This window comes from Chelonia mydas, chromosome 3 (genome assembly GCF_015237465.2).
Source record: "Chelonia mydas isolate rCheMyd1 chromosome 3, rCheMyd1.pri.v2, whole genome shotgun sequence".
Taxonomy (NCBI): domain Eukaryota; kingdom Metazoa; phylum Chordata; order Testudines; family Cheloniidae; genus Chelonia; species Chelonia mydas.
The window spans coordinates 189829299-189853456 of record NC_057851.1 but is presented as its reverse complement, the minus strand read 5'-3'; the positions used below and the strand labels follow the sequence as shown (position 1 = coordinate 189853456).

Genomic DNA, 24158 nt, shown 5'->3' with positions numbered 1-24158 from the left:
AAAATGAACAAGGAACTTTTAACAATGGGATCTACTAGTTTGTATTAAATGGTTAGAGAGAGAAAACCAGGAGTGGAAATTCCCTGTCAAATAGCCATATTGGTTAGCATAAAAATAGTGTGTTATAATAATGCACCTTAATCTTGGCCTGAAGTACCTTTTTCTACTTTAGGAAGTTATTTTAGTCTTCCTGTTAGTTTTAACCCCCATGCCTTCAGGGATCAGGCTCACCAGTATCATTTTATTCTAAATCACCAATATAACCACACATTCACACCTGCAGTATATCTGCAGCAACTCTAGGTACCAAAGGTCTTCACTGGTATCCATAAATTCAGCAGGAATTTCCATTATTTAAAAATATATGAGAAAGCTTTCAGTATAAAAGGAGAGGAGCAATTGCTCTAACATGTTGGTACAGGATCAAAAAAAGAAAGTGCCGATACTGAAAAACATTTCAATTGTGTTAGATAAATTAATTTGGGTCTGAAAGGGAATTGGAAAGGTCATAAGCAAAGGGCCTGCAAAAAGCAAGTATGATATATTTCAAAGTTAGTAGAATACAAACGTGCACATACATTTGTGTGCCTAAATTAAGTGAAAATATGTAGCGTGCATGCAATTACACAAGCCTGTCTTCAGAAAAACTGACTCCATACGTTTAGACTTGGGTGGAGGAGACAGTCACCAGATCTACATAATTATGGATGACAGATATGCTGTCTTGTGGGTGAGGGAAGAAAGGTAATTTAGAGGGCAAAGTCTACAACTCTACATTAGAAAGCTGGCATGTAATACTCTGGTGAGAAGTATCAAGAACCTGTTTCAAGCAGGTTCTCAAATGCTTAATAAATCTTTTGTTCAAATGTTACCTGGAAAAACAGAATGTTTGTGTCTTTTTGAATTAAGCAGATGTATTTGGTGTTCAGAAGGTGATTTTTCTTAAGTTTTTAGGTGACAAATATAGGCAGCACAGTAATAGCTTTAGTGAGGATTTCACTAACCTGACCTAACCTAACAAAATAAGTCAGACAAGAGAACCAGACAATGGGCACTCCTTCTGTACTGCGAGAAAACATAGCTAGCTGTGTTGGCTGTCCTAACACTTCTCTCAAACATGTAGGGAATTTCCAAATTGGGCAGAGAGAACTGTAAAAGGAAGAAAAGGTCACATAATTCTTTGAATATAAAAAAAATAAATAAATTCTAAAAGTTTAAAAAGCCTACCACTTCTTGAGACACATAGGTAGGACTTTTACTATCTGCTGAGAAATAAGAGAAGTCGTAGGTAAATGTTTTCGTCCGTTCTCTTCCTAGGTCACCAGTTCCTCCTTCTGGTATCTACAGAAGACAAAACCAACAAACAAAAAATGAGTTGCATGTTGCATGATAAAGTAATTAATTCAAAGGACATTTTGCAATATAGATGACTGGAATGCAAACTTCATACAAGAGCAACAAAGAGAGAGCATCTTAATGAAAGGCTGTCCCTTTTTGTTATTCTAACAAATATACATACAATACTTAGTGGTGAAAAAAGTTAGCAAGTAACACCAGCTTTCATAAGAAAGGGACAGTCTTATTAAAAGAGCACTGTAGGCATATTACTCTTTATTTTAAATTACTTTTAATGTAATGGCTCATTTTTGTTATGTTACTACATAATGTTTACCATTACTAGTTATTGTAAGTTAGAATTTCCTACACAGAATTTAAGACAATATTCCAAACATTTATTTAATGAACAAGCACTTTGCCACGTACAAACTGAACTGTATATGAAAGCACAGATGTAATTAAAATGGCCATATGCGCCTTCAGTTTACGGCTATTATTATGCTGGAGACAGACTGCTCATGACACCAGCAATATGTACTACTCTCTGAGTCACAGACACAATTCTCCTTTCGGGGAAGGAGCATAATGTAGTTAAGAGCTGGGGATTAGTCAGGGACACTGGATTTTATCGCGAGCTCTGCCACTCGTTTCACTATAAGAAAAGGAGTACTTGTGGCACCTTAGAGACTAACAAATTTATTTGAGCATAGCTTTTGTGAGCTACAGCTCACTTCATCGGATGCATTCAGTGGAAAATACAGTGGGGAGATTTATATACACAGAGAACATGAAACAATGGGTGTTACCATACAATGCATCCGATGAAGTGAGCTGTAGCTCACGAAAGTTTATGCTCAAATAAATTTGTTAGTCTCTAAGGTGCCACAAGTCCTCCTTTTCTTTTTGTGAATACAGACTAACACGGCTGCTACTCTGAAATCATTTCACTATGTCATCTTAAGGAAAGTATTTCAACTTCTGTGCCTTGGTTTACTCAGCTACAAAATGGCTGTAAGGTTTGTGTACATGAAAGGTGCATCGGGTAGAATAGTGCAGGGGTTCTCAACCTTTTTCTTCCAGACGCCCCTCCAACATGCTATAAAAATTCCAGGGCCCATCTGTGCCACAACAACCGTTTTTCCGCATATAAAAGCCAGGGCTGGCATTAGGGAACCCTGTGAAGCTAAGTTGCTCAGGCTTTGACTTCAGCCACGGGTGGCAGGGCTTGGAGCTCCAGGCTTCAGCCCCAGGCAGTGGGGCTTCAGCTTTCTGCCCTGGGCCCCAGCAAGTCCAATGCCAGTCCTGCTTGGCGGACCCCCTGAAACCTGCTCACAGCCCCCACAGTGGGCCCCGGACCCCTGGTTGAGAACCACTGGAATAGTGTTTATAAAGCACTGATGAGAAGGTGTTACAATAGCACAAAGAAAAACATCTAAAGAGGATTATGTACCATTATATATATATAATGTAATAAAAGTTAAGACATGCATTTTTTGTTAAATGAGCTAAAAGTATGTTAATGTGCTGAATCCATCAAGTAACAGAGGCATGATTATTGTACCTTTCCCTCATTCCCATTTCAAATTCCTTTGAAATAAAAATCTCACCAGTCAATTCCTACTCCTGTGCTGCCCGACTGTACACAATGTTGGGATATCACATCTGTGGTGAGGATAGCAAGAGTGCATGCAGATAACTTAAATGCTATCTTTCACCAATTTTTTCATTTATCTCACATATAGTCACAATATATTTCATTTTATACATTTTTTCTTAAATCCCAGAAGCCAGGGGTATTAAGAAAGTCTTTGTAAAGCCACTCCGTATAAATACAAATCTAATGGTATAACCCCTGTGGGGTATTTGGATCCAGCTTAACTTCTGATAGCAGATGTAATAGCATGGTTTATGTAAGAGATGGTCAGCACAACTAGGATCTTAAAATGATTTTAAATTAGTTATGTGTGGAAAGCCTCTTTTACATTTGTCATTAGGGGCTTTCAGAACATCAACATAACTTTAATATCTTTAAATATTTACAGGTGAGTTTTGCACACCTTGAAAAATTCTGCATACCTGGTGCAGTTAGTTGTCTTTTGGCAAGTGAGAAAAATTTAATTTTGAAATCATCCTAGTAAATAGTGGCAAGTAGACCTTCCACCTGGTTTAGTAAATTTTCACTACAATTTTTGAAGGCTGTTTGTGCAGCAGGATGGAAAATTGGGAGTTCATTAGGAACAGGGTATAAATGTTTTTTATTCCCATTGTAAGCACTCATCCTCCAGCTAAGTGAATGGCCACAGCAAGAGAAATACCTAAGGAACAGATCCTATGGATTGCCTTTCAAATGAAATTTGTACAACAAACAATAGTAACTTCCCTATCTTGCAAAAAGAAAAGGAGTACTTGTGGCACCTTAGAGACTAACGAATTTATTTGAGCATAACCTTTTATGAGCTACAGCTCACTTCATCGGTGAAGTGAGCGGTAGCTCATGAAAACTTATGCTCAAATAAATTTGTTAGTCTCTAAGATGCCACAAGTACTCCTTTTCTTTTTGCGGATACAGACTAACACGGCTGCTACTCTGAAACCTGTTCCCTATCTTGGTCTCCAGACAGCACTTCAAAGATGTAGATAACCCAGAGACCAAAGGCCTCTCCCTAATATCAAATGGACACCAGCAATTGCCTATTTATCAGAACCTTATTTTGATGGCTAACTTGGTTATAATTTTTCCTTCTCAAATTAGAACACTCACCTTTATATTTGTGATCGTTGTTTTATTTTTTTCCATTGAAATAATAAATTTAGCATCCAGGTCCTTTTCCCTGTAAATAAAAAGCATGATTTCAGTATGTTGAAGAAAACTTTATATTGCACATAGCAATCAAAGATGAACTGTTTTTATTAACTACTTAGCACTGTATATGAATATTAGTCAATTTCTTTTTGCATTGAGGCAAATTGCTTTACATTTCTGATATATTTGTATTGCCTGGGCTTGTTTCCAAGTCCCTTCTAGGAAAAATTCTATGCCAGAAGTTTGATTAGACACCTAAATTAATAAATAGTTTTCTCTTCCTGGCAGATCTGAGCCAAAGCCTGGTGAAGTTGTTGGGAGCATTCTCCAGCTAGCTCTAATGAATTCTGAAATAAAGCATTATGAAGGAAACCGTAAGTCTTTCCACTGAGTTGGCAACAATTCTGTTTTGGCCTGAATCAGGACCCAACTTGGCCACATGGCCTAGGTAATGGACTGAGTACTGTTTTAACTGCAATTCTTCCTTAGAGACTCAGTGTTGACAACTCTCGCAATTTTACTTAAAAAGTCTCACAATATTTGGTGATGATGAAGTGAGCTGTAGCTCACAAAAGCTTATGCTCACATAAATTTGTTAGTACCTAAGGTGCCACAAGTACTCCTGTTCTTTTTACAATATTTGGTGTTTTTCGTGATCATGGAATCATAGAATATCAGGGTTGGAAGAGACCTCAGAAGGTCATCTAGTCCAACCCCCTGCTCAAAGCAGGACCAATCCCCAATTTTTGCCTCAGATTGTTGGCTCATATTAAAGAAGTTCTGTATTAAAATCACAAATGAGTTTGAGTCCCCATAGTTTAAATTCCAGGGTATTACTAATTAAGAGGTCTCTTGGTTTTTGGTACTGTTTCTCTCCCTCTGTGTGTGAAACTTGTAAGCTGCTAATTGTGTTAGTACATTCTAAGACAGCGTCTGTTCTCAAAGCAATTCTTTGTAACAACAACTACTCACACAGGGAGAGACTCAAAGCAACGCTCTGTAACAACAGAAACAGCACCCAGAGACTCCCCACCCTTTTGTTGTATTCATCTCGCTTTGTTAACAATTGTGATTAAAATAGAGATAGAGGATGTCTGTGGATGGATGCTTGGTGTGGATAATAACTGACTGATCAGGGAGGTGCCAGCCTAAGAATCCAGTGTCCATCGGCTGAAGAAGGTGTCAAGTGGAAATAACCAGAGGACCCCCGGAGGACAGACTGGAATCCACCCAACAGCCTCAAGAATAGGAGAATTAAAGAACAAGATAACCTCTGGCAGCACGGAGCCGTCAGGAATGTGCCATCTGCTGATTGATTCAGCAACAGCATGATGAAGCAATTCCCATAGACTGGCATAGGAAGAAATGCCTATAAAAATGGACTCCAGAAAGTGAGAACTTTGGGGTCTGATTCTGCAAACCAACTTCCAGGAGCATTAGATGAGCGTCTGACAAGGCCCTGCTCCCTCCTCATGTCCAGGCCACCTGGCCAGTGGCTTGGCATGAGCAACTCTAAGGCTGGTAACTATGATAACAACCTTGCAGAACCTGTGTGTGTATGAATGAATGTGTGAATAAATATGAAATTAAATGGAATATTATAGCTATAACTAACTGCTTACTATTATTCTTTCTGTATTAACAATAAATGTGGCATTTTGCCTTTTCCCCTTTAATAAGATCCTGCTGCTTTTTATTTTGTTAGTATAACAAGATCCCTAAATGTCCCCCTCAAGGATTGAACTCACAACCCTGGGTTCAGCAGGCCAACGCTCAAACCACTGAGCTATCTCTCCCCCAACTGCTACAATCAGGTGGTTATCTGAGAATCTCAGTTTTCACTTAAACAAAAAACTAGACTTCATGGCAGCGGTGGGCAACATGTGGCCCATGGGCCACACGCAGGCCATCAGGGTAATCCACTGGCAGGCCACGAGACAGTTTGTTTACATTGACCATCCACAGGCACAGCCGCCCACACCTCCCAGGGGCCGCAGTTCACTGTTCCAAACTATCTTGTGGCCTGCCAGCGGATTACCCTGATGGGCCACAGGTTGCCCACCACTGCTTCATGGCAAACATCAAGAACCCAAAATGTACTTTGTAATGCTAATGATTTGGGCAGGGGGAGGGGACTAAGTGTTTTAAATACTTGGGGTTGACAGCTCTAGAGACTTTGGTTGTAGCCACAGGGGGCATGCTTCTCTCCTCCTATAGTCTAACTTCCCACCCCCCCCAGCGGCTCCACAAAAATCTGTCCAATTCTGCAGCAGAGAGTAGGGAAGACATGAAGGAGATCCAACCCTGGAAAAGCCAGGACAGGGCAGGGGATAATATAATTACGGCCCTGACATACGCCCTCCCATGAACACCTGAAGCTACAATCTCAGTAGACCAGTTTCCCCTCACACATACCCCTCTAGTGGCTGGCGACTTGGAGAATTATTTGGATAACTGATCTTGGAAAATATTCTCAAGTGTTAGCAATTATATTATAATCAGCATTCCTGCCTGTTTGAAATATCAGGAAAGAGCCAACTCAGCTCCTGGGAACAGCATGTGCCAACCTGTTGCAGAGATTTGATTTCATTATACCGAACTATAAAACATGAGTAGTTCACACGTATATTTGTAATTATATTTGTTTTAATAAGGTTACCCATTAAAAATATTGTTACACGTAACATCCCGTGCATTACAAAAATGCGTGAAATCTAAAAGCTAAACTAAAAGAGCAAGTAGTGCTGTAAACCAGACAAAATTATATTCACAATATTAGTGAAAAATCACATCAGCTGCTACAAATATCAGATCGACAAGTCACTAGCAAATAAATAATCATATCTGACTGACACACAGCAAAGTAAAAGCGGTTAAAATACTGAATCGATAAGGTAAAAGAAAAGTGCTGAAACCTTAAATGTTGTCACTGTTATCACAAAAATAAGTGACTGAAGATTTCTTGTGAAAACAATAGGTAGAACATTTTTATATTTAAAACTCTTTTTGGCAACATTGTAAATATTCCATCTGGATGTTTTTCATTACCACAATAGGTTTTGGGGTTTTTTGGGTGCACGGAGCTAACTAAATTTAGTGAAGCTACTGTTGACTCTCTTTCCCCTTTCTCCTTTTTTCTCCTCCCTCCCAAAAAATAATGAAGATTAAAACAAAATCAGGTGAAAAACTAGGTAATTCTGGTCCACGCTTCTTTCCAGTGGAAAGGAATGTCTTGCAGAGTTCTAAGTGTGAATGGATTGCAAAATACTTCAAAGCAAATTTTCATATTAAAACAGAATATTTATTATTCAATTTATGCAATTTATTATGCAATTTATTCATAACAGGCATTTATTCATAACACCTTGGGAATAATAACTCTGTTCACCTTAGTGACGTCAGTGACACTATTATTGCGAACAGGATGAGCAGGAACTGGGCCCTTGTTGCACTAATGTTGGGTGAAAACGAGGAGTCTTTGTGGCACCTTAGAGACTAACAAATTTATTTGGGTATAAGCTTTCGTGGGCTACAACCCACTTCATCAGATGCACAGAGTGGACCATACAGTAGGGAGGTATAAATACACAGCATATGAAAAGATGGGAGTTGCCTTACTAAGTGCAAGGGAGGGGCGGGTCAGTACTTACATGCAATCTGAGCAGTAGTTCACAATTTAGACACGAGCATCAAACACTGCCCAAAAACACATTATCACCACAAATAAGATACAAGCCTCTATTTCTGTTCCCTTGACTATACAAAGTAAAATAAAAAGGGAAAGGCTACCAAAACGAGCTCACGTTTAATGGCATGATAATTTATTGCATTGAAAGAACTTGTTTCCTCTGAACTCAGATCTGTTCTCAAGTTAGTGCTCCACTCCAATTTTCAGCCTTTCACCACTGCCACTTCATACACCATGCCGAGCTCTATAATTAAGCTTACAACCTATGACCGCTTGGCTCAGAACCAATGTTATAAAGTGATCAAGGCAGGTAAATTGCCTGACATAGATGTCAGGAAATAGCTCAACTAAGTATTTAGTATTAACCCTCAAGTACTACTAAATTCAGATATTCACCCAGACCGTAGGGGGAAAAGATTCTGGAGAACTATTATAGATATCAGCCCCTTGTTTCAGTATCAAGAGTACCAACATCAGAAATTAAGGTACACTAACATTAGTCTGTATGCCTGACAAGTGGATTATCTGCTCACAGATTTTATAATTCTTCTTCACTTCTATAGGACTAGGATCCAACATTAGGCAGAGCCATGAGGTGAGCTGGTACATAAACTGTACTGATGCAGGAGTAGAATTGAGAAACTTGGACTTAGAGACACATTTCTGAGTCATGTTTCCACCCTTGCTTTCTCTATGTGGTGCATTACTACCCATTCCCCATCAAGATTCTAGTTCTTTGCTCAACTGCTCCACAGAGGGAGAAAGCAGGCAAGTAGTCCTTCTTACTCCGATACAATTGGACTTTAGATCTGGCCAGCCCACATAAGAGGAATTTTTTCCACTGCATGGGCATGTAATCCAAGTCAAACCATTAAACACTATCCCCCCAAATTTCAAGGGGCAGAGTACACCTCATTACATCCTCTTGTGATGTCACTATTCCAGTCCTTCACAAGCCTTTGTCAAATTTCTCATTTAATAGAAAGGAAAGGGAACCAAGAACTGGAAAAACCTTGCACAGCAAACATATAAACAAATGGACGGGAATCTTGGGACATAATTTTTATACATAGAGCAGAAAAAAGGTCACAATTTTTGCCTTTGCTTCACAGTTCACCTTTAAGATACTGCTGAAAATTGGTAAACACCTAGAAATAATTCAACTGTCTTTGTTCTTTATTATTTGATTACTCATGAGGTATTCATCTGCTCTTGATGCTTATTCCCACAAGGAAGGCATGGTTTTATGTTTATCACTGAATTACTTATACAGTAATCAATTGTGATGTCACAGGAAAATTTTAGGAAGAGAAACAGTACCAGGAACAAGACATGTTCTGGTATCAATAAAAAACAAAAAGGGGAAAAAATACACACAGGAAACAATCAAAGCCCTTTTCAAATACAGTGTTTTTAAAGGTGATCTATTTCATAGCAATTCCAAGTCAGTTACAGAATGGCAGCACAGAGACTACTCAACTTGCCCACTGAGCCTCACTCTCATAAAAGATGCTACTAATTTTCCTTGAAAGCATGCTAAAAGGAAAGGAAAAAGGTTGTGATAAATTCCCTAGAATATATTCTAAACTGCAGACAAGTAATCCAACACCAAGCAGTACCGGTTTTAATTGAAGAGCAGATGTCGGATTTTGTACTATTAACTATTCACAAGGATGATTTGAGCACTTGTTATGTGATACTAACAGAATAGTTTCCCTTTTTGTTAAAGTGGGAGTTTCTTCTTCCTTCAATATTTATACTTGAAGCACAGTGCCCTGAACTTTTTTATTTCGTTTGTTCACAGTCCAGATGTGTTACTGAGAGGTTACAGTTTGAAAGCAAGAGGTTCATTTAATACCCAAGACAATTCAAGGTATTTTTAACTACCCCCCCCCCCCAAAAAAAAGTGGGTCATAGAAAGAGCTCAGCTTCACTTTGTACCTTGGGAACTCACTTCAGAAATGCATTAACAGTAAGTTGTGCCCCGATATCTTATTGAATTACTTAGATTGAGAGCATTCTATATTCTTTGGATAACTTCTGTAACGGGAATGTTATCTGAACAACAGCTTAACCGAATATTTTTTTAAAAACTGAACAATGAACTTTTTTCCTTTTCTATCCATGACATAAAGTAATCTTAACAATGACTAAGCACAAGTACAAAACTATTGTACTATACTGTTTGGTGTGACAATTATTGAATCATAAAGCATAAACCATAGCAAGTAATAAGCAATGCCATACAATTTTGCAGCCTACTATTTGCTAGCCACATTTATATTAAACCAATAATTTTCAGAAACTTGAATTTAAGGCCAAATTTTAAAAAGACACTGTGTTCTAAATTAAAATTGCATTATTTGAAGAGAAACAAATCTGGAAGACTGTCTATAAAAAAAAAAATAACATGGAAATCTAAGGCTCTCATGTTGAAGGACTTTGCCCGTAACTTATCTTTAAGGAGATTTATTGTTTGCAAAAGAGGTCTTTTAATTAATCCAAATTCCTATCACCACAGACTTTCCAAATTGTAATAAAATTTAAGTTATGTCAATCCAACTTGAAAGCTACATTGTAAGAGTAAGTAAAAAGTTAAAGTCTCCTAACAACATTGACTTCTGTATTCTATATGTAATATTTTCTAATCCTCTTTTAAAATGTGCAATTTTAGCCTGCTAGAGATGAAAGCCTAGAATGCACAGTTTGAAGAGAAAATTGTTTGAAAAAAAGAAGAGTATCCACAACTTTTTTCTCCACTCGTTTTCTCACGGCCCTGATGTTTAGGCCAGAGGTTCTCAACCAGAGATACAACAAAATCAGACACAAAAATAAGTCAGTAGTTTTTAAGTGAAGTGAAACTTGGGGGTACACAAGACAAATCTGACTCCTGAAAGGGTACAGTATCTGGAAAGGTTGAGAGCCACTGTCATAGGTAGTTCAGGAAGATTCTGCTGCAGGTGTGTCACACATCTGCAGTCTCTCTCTCTCTCTGCGTGAGAGTAAGAGAGGAAAAAAAATAGCAGCTGGGTCCTCTCAGGCCGAGAAATAAGGTATAGGCTGCTCTAAAGCCTCCTAATGTCACTCCTCTCTTAACATGAGAGGATAGGGAAGATGACAACTTGGGTTGGACCAAAGGGGAGATGGCCAATTCCTGGAGAGAGGCAGAGTGGAAGTGCTTGAACATGCTGCAGCTTAGCCCCTCCTCGTGCTTCAAAGTGCATGTGGAATTGTGCTTTAAGAAAGGGAAGGGTCTTCACCACTGCCACTGGCCTGCTAGGGCGAGGAAGACAATTAACTCTCAGTCAATTTAAAGCCTTCCCAGGTGTCCAGCAGCCCTCATCTGATGAAGTGAGCTGTAGCTCATGAAAGCTTATGCTCTAATAAATTTGTTAGTCTCTAAGGTGCCACAAATACTCCTTTTCTTTTTACGAATACAGACTAACACGGCTGCTACTCTGAAATCTGTTCCATACCATGATTTAGGTATGTTGAGCTGTGGTCCCAGGTTGCTTGCATCTGACTGATCACCTGTTTGAGGAATCAGAAAGCAATTTTTTCCCTGTTGGGACAAATTAGGAGAGTGCGCAGAGGGTTTTCACCTTCTCTGCATCACTGCATTGTGAAAGCACAGTTTAGGCAGAAAGGAATAAGAATTTTCACATTAGACGATACATAAGGATGTTTACTTTGTTGCAACTTGCATCCCTTATGGATAAAGGCTACAACGATCAGCTTCCAGAGGTAAATGAGACTCAGTACATGGCTGGTAGCTGCCTGTAAGGAGAAGGGGAGACCTTAAGGGTATCTCTACACAGCAACTAGACAAGTGGGTTTTTCTCTGCCGTGTTGATATACCCTAAGTTTTCACAGACTGAGGTACCACTTGGTGCCCTGTTGGTGCTGTCCAGCAGGTTGCCAGCTCAGGCTAGAGCAATAGGGAAATTCACTTGTATGTCAATATCAAAGAAATGCTAAAAGGTCACAATGTGTTCAAGCCAATTCACTTGTTAGAACAGATCAAAAGGAATGATGATTGTATTGTTTTCACCTTCTGTATTTTGTTGTCTGCTATCACATTACACATAATTACATTGTGTATACCCTCTAATTAGACAATCCTAAAAAGGGTGGATACGATTTAAACCACTAGTCAGGAAGACTCTATTTAATCATGGTTTTCTAGGTAAGAGTGCATTCTTGTTGGTTGTTATAACCTTAATACATATTCTTCACAACTCAGAGATAGATGTCGGTTTCATTTTTAGAAGGTACACACTATACACTTTTAAACAGTGATTTATTTTGAAAACTTTTCAGATTAATTTTACAGCTATATCAGAAAAAGGAATGAGTGTTTGGTTATTTCATTTACCAAAGGTAATTGAAGCAGATATTTATGAAGTCAGTGGGAGCTGGATTATCTCGAATGAAACAGGCTAATCATTAATATTTGGAGGATTTTCTTGCCATCCTGTATTAGGAGGAGAACATCACCAGACATTTAAATTGTTTTATTTCACTAAAACAACAACGTTAAGTATTCTGAATTTTTCTTTTCAACAGCAAACATAATATTTTAACAAAACAAGCATATGTCCCTCGCTTCTCTCATAGACTATCAGAGTTGGAAGGAACCTCAGGAGATCATCTAGTCCAACCCCCTGCTCAAAGCAGGCACAATAGACTTCTTCTCCTTGTCCAGATCTATTCCGCCCCCAACAATCTTCTATTCATTGAACTTTTTGAAACTTTGCATGTTTAGAAAGAGATAAGGGATTGACTCTGTACACAAATTTGCAGAGGGACAATAGGGTTGAGGTCTGTTATTTCTCACTTCTGTATATTTATTTATTTATTTAAAAACATTTTTGCTGTAAACAAACATGTTATCTCTGGAGTCACAAATCCAGTTTGAGAACTGCAAAACTAAGCATCTCTGATGGTATCTTCTAGACTGAGCACTGAGTCCCATTGGATAGATAGAAAGATTAACCTAAATAATCTATACAGAAGTCCCTGGTATCCCATGAAATTGGGTCCCTAATCCATGAACTATTGGAACTCATTTACAAAACTTTTCTTAAACACTACATGAATATGTTGTCTCATACTATAGAATTAGAATTTATAATCCCTATTCCATGAGGAGATATCTTTGAGATATAATGTATCTTAATTAAAACTATCTTTAGATAGATTTTTTCCTCAAAAAGCATTTTATCAAAAAAATCCAATTTAAATAAAAAAAATCCAATTAAAAAAAAAAACATCATTGATTTTCATCCATCCTGATCCTAAATAAAAGGTGTGTTAGTATTAGGATGAGATTTTACTTAATGTGTAAAGCTTCATGAAAACTAACGAAGGATTGTTTCTGGCTATCACATTGTGTTTACATTACACTTACCCATCAAATGGGATTGGAGCCTTGGAACTGTAAATGAAGAAGGATGCTAACTTCAAAGTATGGGTCATTGTTTTAGATGGTGTTTAGTCAACAGAGGAGAAGCCCATGCTGTGATGGAAACACTTGCCAGATCACTTTCTGGGGAAGATACAGCTGTAAGAATGGATCCAGGGAGTAATCCCTGTATCTCTGGACTGATGGATTCGGACAGGCTGGAATACTGAGCGACTGGACAGAGATCCCCAGAGCTATTCTAGGTAACCCCGAGAGATTTATGAAAAACTAGCAGATTACTACATCTCTGTTATCGTATTGGACTTACAAACTTGGAATCACCTGTTAGTGTATTTTGTCTCTTTTAACCTCTCAATAACTCATTTATTTTTCTTAGCTAATAAAGCTTTAGTAAGGGCTTGTCTACACTACACAGTTTATTATTTAGAGAACAAGTGTCCTGGTAAGGTTTGGAACCTTAAAGACTAACAAATTTATTTGAGCATAAGCTTTTGTGAGCTACAGCTCACTTCATCGGATGCATTCAGTGAAGTGAGCTGTATCTCACGAAAGCTTATGCTCAGATAAATTTGTTAGTCTCTAAGATGCCACAAGTCCTCCTGTTCTTTTTGCAAATACAGACTAACACGGCTGCTACTCTGAAACCTGGTAAGGTTTGCAAGCAAATAGCTGTGCCTGAAGGATATAGGAGAGATTTGCTCCAGATAGCCCATTATGGCCCATTCGTGGGACATATGGGAGTGAAAAGACCTGTGACAGGCTGAAGCAAAGCTTCTATTGGCCTCATATATTTCAGACAGTGAAAGATCATTGAAAAAGTTATGACATACGTCAGAAACATAAAAGACTTACAGGGACATACTTTAAGGCACCTTTGCAACCTTTGCCTATTATTAAAGAGGCATTTGCCAGAGTGTCTGCAGATATTGTGAGGCCTCTTACTCAACTTTCCGGGGGGGGGGGGGTGGGGGTGGAGGGAAATATACTTGTTGTGGTGGATTTTTGCCACCAGGTATCCTGAAGTCACTGCCTTGTCTAATATTGAAGCTGAAATAATGGCCAGTTTACAACTTTTAGCAGAGTATATTTTCCCAGAGAAATCCTGACAGACTGTGGTTCAAATTTCATGACTGTTTTTAAAAAGTTATGGGAATTGTGTGGAGTAAAGCACCATAGCCGCACTCTACCATCCAGAAACTAACAGGCTTGTGGAAAGATTTAATGGAAACTCAGAAAACTTAGATGATAGGCAGACTGAAGTAAGATCTTTTTATATTGGTAATCTGGTGCTGATACCAGTAAGGAAAAGCAAAATGCAGGACTATTGGAAAGGACCTTTTGAGGTGACTGAAAGAGAGTCAGTGAAGTCACATATTGTGATTGGGTGCCTGGGATGGGCCACACTGAGAATGCCACACTCTGAGCAGACTACAACAAACATGGCAGCAATCCCCAAAAACGGGTGGTTTATTCTATAATTAGAGTCACCAAACCAGTATAAAGAAAGCTTCTGTAGTACCACACGGGTTAACAAGAAGCCAAACAGTCCCCTTTAGGCACACCAGCCCTTGGCTCCTATCTAGGCAACCAGGTATAATAGAGTGAGAGGTTACTGAAAACCCAATTCATTATATGTGAAGTTCTACTAATCTCAAAGGATCAGACAGATACTTATCCCCAGCTCAATTTCTATCTCAGATCTTACCCAAATATCACGCGGTCAGCCAATCCTTAGTAAACTAACTGAAAATTTATTAATAGAAGAAAATAAGAGTTATAAATGGTTAATAGATCATATACATACAAATGATTGCAAAGGTTTGTAGCAGTGATAGAATAGACTGCTGACTTGCAAAAGTCTCTCTTCGAGACTAACCAATTTATTTGAGCATAAGCTTTCGTGAGCTACAGCTCACTTCATCGGATGCATACTGTGGAAACTGCAGAAGACATTATATACACAGAGACCATGAAACAATACCTCCTCCCACCTCACTCTCCTGCTGTAAAAGCTTATCTAAAAAGCGATCACTCTCCTTACAATGTGTATGATAATCAAGTTGGACCATTTCCAGCACAAATCCAGGTTTTCTCACCCTCCGCGCCCCCCCCCCCCCAAACTCACTCTCCTGCTGGTAATAGCTCATCCAAAGTGACCACTCTCCCTACAATGTGCATGATAATCAAGGTGGGCCATTTCCAGGATAAATCCAAGTTTAACCAAGTTCTGGTTAAACTTGGATTTATCCTGGAAATGGCCCACCTTGATTATCATGCACATTGTAAGGAGAGTGGTCAGTTTGGATGAGCTATTACCAGCAGGAGAGTGAGTCTGTGTGTGTATGGGGGTGGGGGGGGTGAGAAAACCTGGATTTGTGCTGGAAATGGCCCACCTTGATTATCATGCACATTGTAGGGAGAGTGGTCACTTTGGATGAGCTATTACCAGCAGGAGAGTGAGTTTGTGTGTGTATGGGGGTGGGGGGGGGGGGGTGAGAAAACCTGGATTTGTGCTGGAAATGGCCCACCTTGATTTTCATACACATTGTAAGGAGAGTGGTCACTTTGGATAAGCTATTACCAGCAGGAGAGTGAGGTGGGAGGAGGTATTGTTTCATGGTCTCTGTGTATATAATGTCTTCTGCAGTTTCCACAGTATGCATCCGATGAAGTGAGCTGTAGCTCACGAAAGCTTATGCTCAAATGAATTGGTTAGTCTCTAAGGTGCCACAAGTACTCCTTTTCTTTTTGCGAATACAGACTAACACGGCTGTTACTCTGAAAAAAGTCTCTCTGGTATCTTCCAAAGGTACTCCATTGGAAGGTCCTCAGTCCATAGTTCAGAATACTCCTTTCAGTTGTAAATCCACAGAGAATGCCACTCTCAGGGCAGACTACAAGAAACAGGACAGGCAATCCCCAAAAACTGGTCACACATATAATGTAAGAAAGCCCCATGGCAGGGGAGCTGTGCAAAACTGTGCAGTCAATAAGTTAAAAGCTTTCATAAAAGGGAAATGGCAGTAAATATGGTCTGTTGTGCTGATTAGGAAACACTCTCCCTTCCTTTTAATTGATTCAGTCAAAGAGTACAGTGGAGTCACATCATACGCACATTTAACTTATGCGAATTCAACTATACGCGCTAGGCAAAAAGAAAGAAAAACAACAGATAAATAGTGCAGGCGAGTCCACCCACCATTCCACTCAATGAGTGTATGCCCTGGAAAGAACGTGAGATGGGAGACGTGAATCTGCTGTCCCCTCAGTCAGTCTCAGTTCCCGCGTGCCTCTCATAGTGTGAGCATCTCACCGCGCGGAGTGTGATTCTAGTGTTCAAAGAGACGTATTTTTCGTACAACATGGCCCCTAAAAACGCAAGCCAACTACTTCATCTAGTGCTCAGCCAAAGAAACAGTGATCTGTTCCAATGCTGGAGGAAAAACTGACTGTGTTGGACTTATTGAGAGATGGTATGTCGGTCTCCAATGTGGCACATAAATATGGCAGCAATGAATCTAGCATCCGTGCCATCAAGATTCGAGAGAGAGAAATTCGTCAAGCTGTGGCATCAAGTACTCCAATAACTGCTAAGGTGATGAGCCAGGTGCGTGATAGGACTTTAGTGAAGACTGAAAAGGCATTAAACTTATGGCTGGAAGACACGAACCGTAAACATGTGCCTATCAATGGCAACACGTTGCAAGAAAAGGCTCTTCGCCTCTACATGCTGTTCAAACCTCCCGCCAAAGAGGGACAGCCTTCTGAGAAGGAATTCTAAGCCAGCCAAGGTTGGCTTAACAGTTTTAGGAACCGCTTCAACCTCAAAAATGTGCAGACTACTGGTGAAGCTGCATCTGCCAATGAAGAGGCAGCAAAAGCCTACCCCAAACAATAAAAGAAAATCATAGAAGAAAAGGGCTATCTTCCGGAACAAGTTTTTAATGCTGACGAGACTGGGCTCTTCTGGAAAAAAATGCCCAACCGCACTTACATTTCGAAATCAGAAAGACAAGCCCCTGGCTTCAAAGCAGCTAAAGACCGTGTGACTGTGTTGTTTTGTGGCAATGCGGCTGGGCATTTAATAAAGCCGGGCTTGCTCTACAGGGCTGCAAATCCCTGTGCACTAAAAGGCAAGAACAAAAGTCTCCTGCCTGTGTTCTGGAAATCAAATAAAAAGGCTTGGGTGACAGCAGCATTATTTCTGGATTGGTTCCACAAGTGTTTCATTCCGGAGGTCAAGAGGTACCTCAAAGAGAAAGGACTTGACTTTAAAGTGTTGCTGATCGTAGACAATGCTCCTGGCCACCCTGCGGCACTCCGGTTTGTGCATAATGACATTGAAGTCATCCTTCTCTCCCCCCCCCCCAATACCACCTCCATCCTCCAACCTTTCGACCAAGGCATGATTCGCTGTTTCAAGGCCACGTATACAAGGCTTACGTCTTACGAATACGTAGCGCTATGGACGCTGATCCCAATCTTAATGTGATAGAGTGTTGGAAGTCCTTCAACATTGCCAATTGCATCACTTATATTAAACAGCCAATGGATGCAATCAAGCCTGAAACAGTCAATCGCATGTTGGCAAAGCCTATGGAAAGAATGTGTGAATGATTTTAAGGGTTTCCCGACCATTGACAAAGAAGGGAAACGCATTGTTCAGGTGGCCAGACAAGTGGGTAGTGACGGCTTCGTCGACATCGTTGAGGAAGAAATTGAAGAATTAATTGAGAGCCATAGAGAAGCATTGACTAATGAAGAGTTAGAGGAACTGATAAAATTGTCTACAGAAGACGAAAATGATGACAACGAACAGGAAGAGCCAGCAAGTTGGAATCTTCATAAATTTGCTGAAGTGTTCCAAACAGCGAAACACTTGAATGATTTAATTTCTGAATAAGATCCCTCTATGGAACGAAGCCTCAAAATCACATGTAGTATTACAGACAATTTGAGACCATATCCAGAAAAGTGTGAGCAGCTCAAGAGACAACAGCGACAGTTGCCGATCACCAGGTTTTTCAAGGAAAAACAACCAGCAGCAGATGAGCCTACGCAATCAACTTCTCGAGCTGAACCAGAGCCAACCACTTCGTCTACGACTCACTCTCCACCACCCAAGCTCTCCGTCACCTCTGTCTCCTGGATCGACATCAAGCCCTGACGACCCCCCAATAGCGTTGTCAGGGGAAGAGGAAGACTAATCATCGCAGTGTGTACAGCGCCAATCTCTCTCTCTCTTTTATGTAATTAAAAATACAGTACTGTAAAATTATATTTTGCATATGTACTCTATTATATACTGTACATTACTGTATACATTATACATACTACTGTATAGGGTTGTATACACAAAACCATGTACAATATACTGTACTTTATGGATAATTTAAGGGATTTTCAAGGGTCATTTTGACCATATGCTATTTTCACCTTACATGCTGACTTTAGAACTTAACCCCCGCGTAAGATAAGACTCAACTGTAAAGAAGAAACTCCATTGGAAAGCATTGAGTTTGGGGAGAGTTTAAATCCAATCCGAAAGCCGGGAATGCTGGCCCTTTTAAAGCACCACAAACAGGTATTTTCCAACCAGCCAGGTTTAACAAACAAGACTGTACGCTCCATTCAAACCACGGTGCTCCACCCAGCTACTAGCAGAGCATCCTGGGCTAAAGGGGAAATGCAGAAGCAGATTCAAGAAGAGGTTGAAAGCATCCTGGAAATGGTAATCACTAAGTCAAAAAGCCCTTGGACATCTATTGTGATGGTTTCTAAGACGGACGAAAGCATGAGATTGTGTGTGGATTATAGGAAACTAAATGTAATCACCCAGCCTGATCCTTACCCCACACTCCAAAGAGAGGACTTTCAGGACTGATTGGAGGGTGCACAATTTATAAGCATACTGGATTTGACTCGTGGGTACTGGCAAATTGCCTTAGATGCTGATGCTCTGGAAAAAATCTGTGTATATAGTATAATCTGAATTTTATGAATGTAAAGTTATGCCTTTTGGATTAAAAAATTCAGGCACAATCTTTATGGGGTTTATCAATGAGGTGCTGTAGGGGTTACAAACATTTGCCAGAGCCTATATAGACGACTTGGCTATTTTCAGTAGCTCCCTGCAAGAACACTGCAACTCCCACATGGTATATTACAAAGGTTAATAGTGAGAGAAGCTAACCTCACTGTCAAGGTCTCCAAATGCAAAACAGGGGCTGCAGAAGTATCTTACCTAGGGCACAGGATGGGCAGTGGGTTGATCCGCTACTCTGTCCCCTTAAAAGTAGAGGTCATTAGGAGTTGACCTGCCCCTAGAACAAAGAAGCACGTCCAACTCTTTATTGGTCTGGCCAACGATTATCATGGGTCTGTAAAGGGGTTTAGTGACACTGTGGCCCCCATAACAGACCTTACAAAAAAAGGGAAACTAGACAGGTTGGTATGGACAAAGGCCTGTGAGAAAGTCTTCCAGAATATAAAAGATGCTTTGTCTAAAGAGCCTGTTTTAGTCAGCCCTGATTGCAACAAACCATTTGTGCTATGTACTAATGCTTCTAATATTGGATTGGGCGCAGTATTGATACAAGATGGAATGGGGGAGAAGTAAGAGGCAACCCATTGCTTACTGAAGCAAAAAACTGAACAAAACTATGCCATAATTTAAAAGGAGTGCTGTGCCGTGCCCAAACTACACATAGGCACAACTCTTCATTAAGGACTACTACCAGGATTTAATGCCCAGTGAAGGCTATTAAGTACATTTCAGGCTTAATTTTTTTGCTGCTGCCATGACATTAAAGGTGTAATTAGATTTTTTTTTTCCCCAACAACATCCAGCTGTGATGGCCAAAAAGATTTCCTCGAGTTTTCAACAGAAAATTCACATTTGGGTTCACACTAAAGAGAATGTTTCAGCCCAGAAACATTTCAGAAAGTTATGATAACCTGAAACTGGGAGGTGTAATTGAAGTAATTCTGAAACCATACCACTAGGTTTTATTGCCAGACGAGACCAAATTTCTTTACATAGCTTATAACAGGTAGAATATTTCAAAAGTGCGTAAGTGACTTTGGCTCAAAGGCTCATTTTCTAAAGTGACTTATGCACTTTCGAAAATTTTAACCCACACCTACACGACATCCTGTAAGTGTCAGACAATACAGTTTCTGAAAACTGAAGCAGAGTTTTGATTCCTCTAACATGGTATAACACATCAACACAGAAATGCTGTTTTCTTGTATAAGTGTGCTGCCACACCCATACTTACAAATACTTTCATAAAGACTATTTTTAATCTGTGAACTTTGGGATATTAGACAAAGAATCCCAAAACTGATCTGCAACTAGTGCTGAAGTTATTAACTTTTAAAATCATATAAGAAAGTTACCTTGAATGCCAAAAAATGTCAAGAGTTGCCTTGCTTAGAGGACATCTAGTGATCACAGATTCCCCAGCCAATAATACATACCTTTACTCCAAGGTGCCACTCTGTAAGAGCTGTTTGCCCTGTATATCTCCAGTTCTCAGTAGGACGCTAAAAAGGATGTTTTTACAGCACAGTGGGTTAGAAATACAGCACATCACAAGACATAGCAGACCACAGGAAAGCGGCTACCAGCTGTGTAATCACTCCTTCTTGGCATCACAAAATCAGTAAAGATTTGTTATTTGGGAATTTAATCCTGCTCTCATTCAAATTAATGGAAAAACTGCTATAGCCTTGAATGGTGCAGGACCAAGCTCTTGATGAGTATCAAACACTTCTCCTAAAGGAAGTTAGGAGAAGGATTCTTTTAATCTTCTAATGAAATTCACAACATTTTACTGAAATTGTTTTTACTGTCAGAAGAGTTTCAGTTGTTTCAGTTCACATATAAGTTTTCTCAAAAAGTTAATGAAGGAGGACTCTATTCATTTTACCGACAAAGCACTTGTTTCAGATGCCGCACTTCCAATCAGTACCCAGCCCAGGCCAAAGAAGCTAATAATCTAACCAGTGGATCAAATTCAGTGATGAAGGCTGGTCAACAATACTGAAAGGGAGCACTCTGAATTTACATTAAGCCTTTTCTAGAAAATTAGCGTGCAGTGTCCTTGTGCTATCACATGTCAAATGATGCCTAGACGTTTCACAAGTCATTATGAACTATTAATGAGTGAAAAACTGTCACTATATTAAATTATGCACCTGATTTTAAAAATGTGTACTTCTAACAGGACAACTGCTTGTCTGGCTTGCATAGAGTGGAAGTCTAACAGACTTAATTACTTGAAGCTGAAGAAGCACTATAAAAATGAAAGAGTCCCCAATTATTTAAATATTAATTACACTTATTAGCCCTGTCTGACCAACCCTTGATGTCACCAGCACACGACAGATTTCATGAGATTGGGGTAAGTATAAACCAACCCAGCCAAATAAAATGGGGAGATTATTAAGGCCCTGTCTATACCAAATTTTAATCAAATCTGTGAACAATTAACGACAGCTGGCTCTAAAAATGAGTTGTATCCACATATGCCATGGACTATGTTTGGTTAGTAACTATGTCAGCCTTCAAGCAGTAAACTGTCTGGGATGAGACACGTTTGTCTTGATGTTCCTCAGTTATTTTTACTCTCCAAAGATGGAATCTCAAATCATGCGTGTGTAAATGGTTTACCCAGGTCTCCTTTCTTACAGCTCTCTGTGGTGTCAGATATCCTAGAAAGCATTGCTTTACATGCTGCTGTGTCAGTTTATGTGCATTTCCTCAAGACCTTGTTGAAGCAATATGGGATAAACAGCCAAGATTTTGCAGAATGAACCGATTTTAATGAGATTTCATATTTTTGTTTGCAGTTTAGCAACTTCATTTTTCCGTTCTTCCAGAACTCATGCATAAATACTATCCAGTCCCAATGACTTATTGCTCTTAAGTTATCAATTTGTTCCAGGACATCCTCTTTTGATAGTTCTACTCTTTTTCAGGAAATAAAGATGATCTCCCCAACATTCTTTTGGTGAAGCTTGGCTCAAAAAAAATAATTTAGCTTCCTTGAAACGTCCTTATGTTCCTCAGCAGCAATCTTTACTCTTTGGTAGGTCACCAGACACACAATTCTCTTGTGGGTGGCTTCTTCCTTACAGTAAACTTAAATAATTTATTGTTGCGTGTTGTCTATTTGCTCCTCAAATCCCCTCTTATCTCTCCTAATTTTCTTCTTGTATTTTCCAGCGACCGGTTAGGCTCCTACCTTCTGGCTTCACAAGGGTTGGATTTCCATTTCTGAAGGATATATTGGGCTCAAAAAAAGCTCTTGAATCCTGCCATTTAACATTGTCATCAATATATAGGGGGGCTGTCTGTTTTTCTTCCCCTTACCTTCTTGCTTTTTTTGTTGACGATGTCTTTTTTGGGAGGTGAGAGTAGAAGAAAACATCCACAAAAAAAGGCAAGGGGAAGAAAAATAGACAAACCCCCTATATGTGAGACTGTTATGGTTGCTTAAGTATCCTCCATGTTGAGTCTAAAGAGTTCAGTTTCTGTACCTTCAAACTTAATGACTTTTTAACTAGCTTCTTCACCATTTTTTAAATTCTCCTTTGTAAAATTTAATATCACACTGCTAGATTTTTATTCAGCACTCCTCCACGGTTGAACTTAAGATAGATATTAGTGGCTCAACTACAGTTACTTCTTGAACCACTTCTCCGCATCACTTTGGACTTCGTCAAGTACAGCTTTTCCTCTGGCACTTAGAACTAGGGCCAGGCCTACCCTACAGACTTATATCGGTATAACTACATCAATCAGCCATGTGAAAAATCCACACCCATGAGCAATGTAGTTATACCAACCTAACCCCCAGTATAGACAGCGCTATATCAACGGTAGAGCGCTTCTCCCATCAACACAGCTACCGCCTCCCGCAGAGATGGATTAACTACGCCAACAGGAGGAGCTCTTCTGTCAGCATAGGAGTGTGTTCACTTATGTGATACAGCAGCACAAGTGAATCAGTGCAGCTGCGCTGATGCAGCATTTTAATTGCAGACCTGCCCTAGGTGTTACAAGAACAAGACAATTAAAGGTATCCAACTGTGACATCTGACCAGTTTGCATGCAAGTAGCTGAAGTCACTCATTAGGACTGTATTATTAGACTGAACTGTCTCTTTGAAGTCCTTCAACATTATGTATTCAATATTCTTCTCCTAATCAGGAGACTAGTAGCATACCTCAGCCTATATTTGTATTTTTATGACTTATGATTTCTATCCATATCCGAACAGATTCACAAGTCATTAACATTTTATTTGTAAAACTAAAAGATTCCATGATCCCTATCTCTATGACCTAGTCCAGGGGCGGGCAAACTTTTTGGCCTGAGGGCCACATCGGGTTTCAGAAATTGTATGCCTCCCCAAACAGCCAGGCTATGCCTCCCCAAACAGCCAGGCGTGGCCCAGCCCCCGCCCCCTATCCGGTCCCCCCTGCTTCTCACCCCCCCCCCAGGACTCCTGCCCCATCCATTCTCACCTCCCTGCTTTCTGTCCCCTGACCACCCCCGCACTCCCCACCCCTAACTGCCCCCAACCGCCCCATCCAACCTCTCTCCTTCCTGACTGCCCCCCCGGGACCCCTGCCCCATCCAACCGCCCCTTCTCCCTGTCCCCTGACCGCCCCCAGAACCCTTGCCCCCATTCAACCCGCCTGTTCCCCACCCTCTGACCGCCCCGACCCCTATCCACACCCCCGCAGCCTGACCACCCCCCGAACTCCCCTGCCCTCTATCCAACCCCCCTTCCCCTCTCCCTTACCACGCTGCCTGGAGCACTGGTGGCTGGCGGCGCGGCTGCACCAGGACAGGCAACCGCGCTGCCCAGCTGGAGCCAGCCATGCACCGT

General features: G+C 40.2%; 1 protein-coding gene across 6 annotated transcripts in view; it reads right to left on the bottom strand.

Annotated features, from left to right (window-relative positions):
• KIF16B (kinesin family member 16B) overlaps nucleotides 1-24158 on the bottom strand; it is a 289704-nt gene that overhangs the window by 254092 nt on the left and 11454 nt on the right. For all 6 annotated transcript variants that reach the window (XM_037896104.2, XM_043544001.1, XM_043544000.1 and 3 more), the window contains exons 2-3: nucleotides 4100-4169; nucleotides 1228-1341 (exon numbers count right to left, since the gene is read on the bottom strand). In XM_037896104.2, the coding sequence (XP_037752032.1) occupies nucleotides 1228-1341; nucleotides 4100-4169 (184 nt within the window). The remainder of the gene's footprint in view (nucleotides 1-1227; nucleotides 1342-4099; nucleotides 4170-24158) is intronic.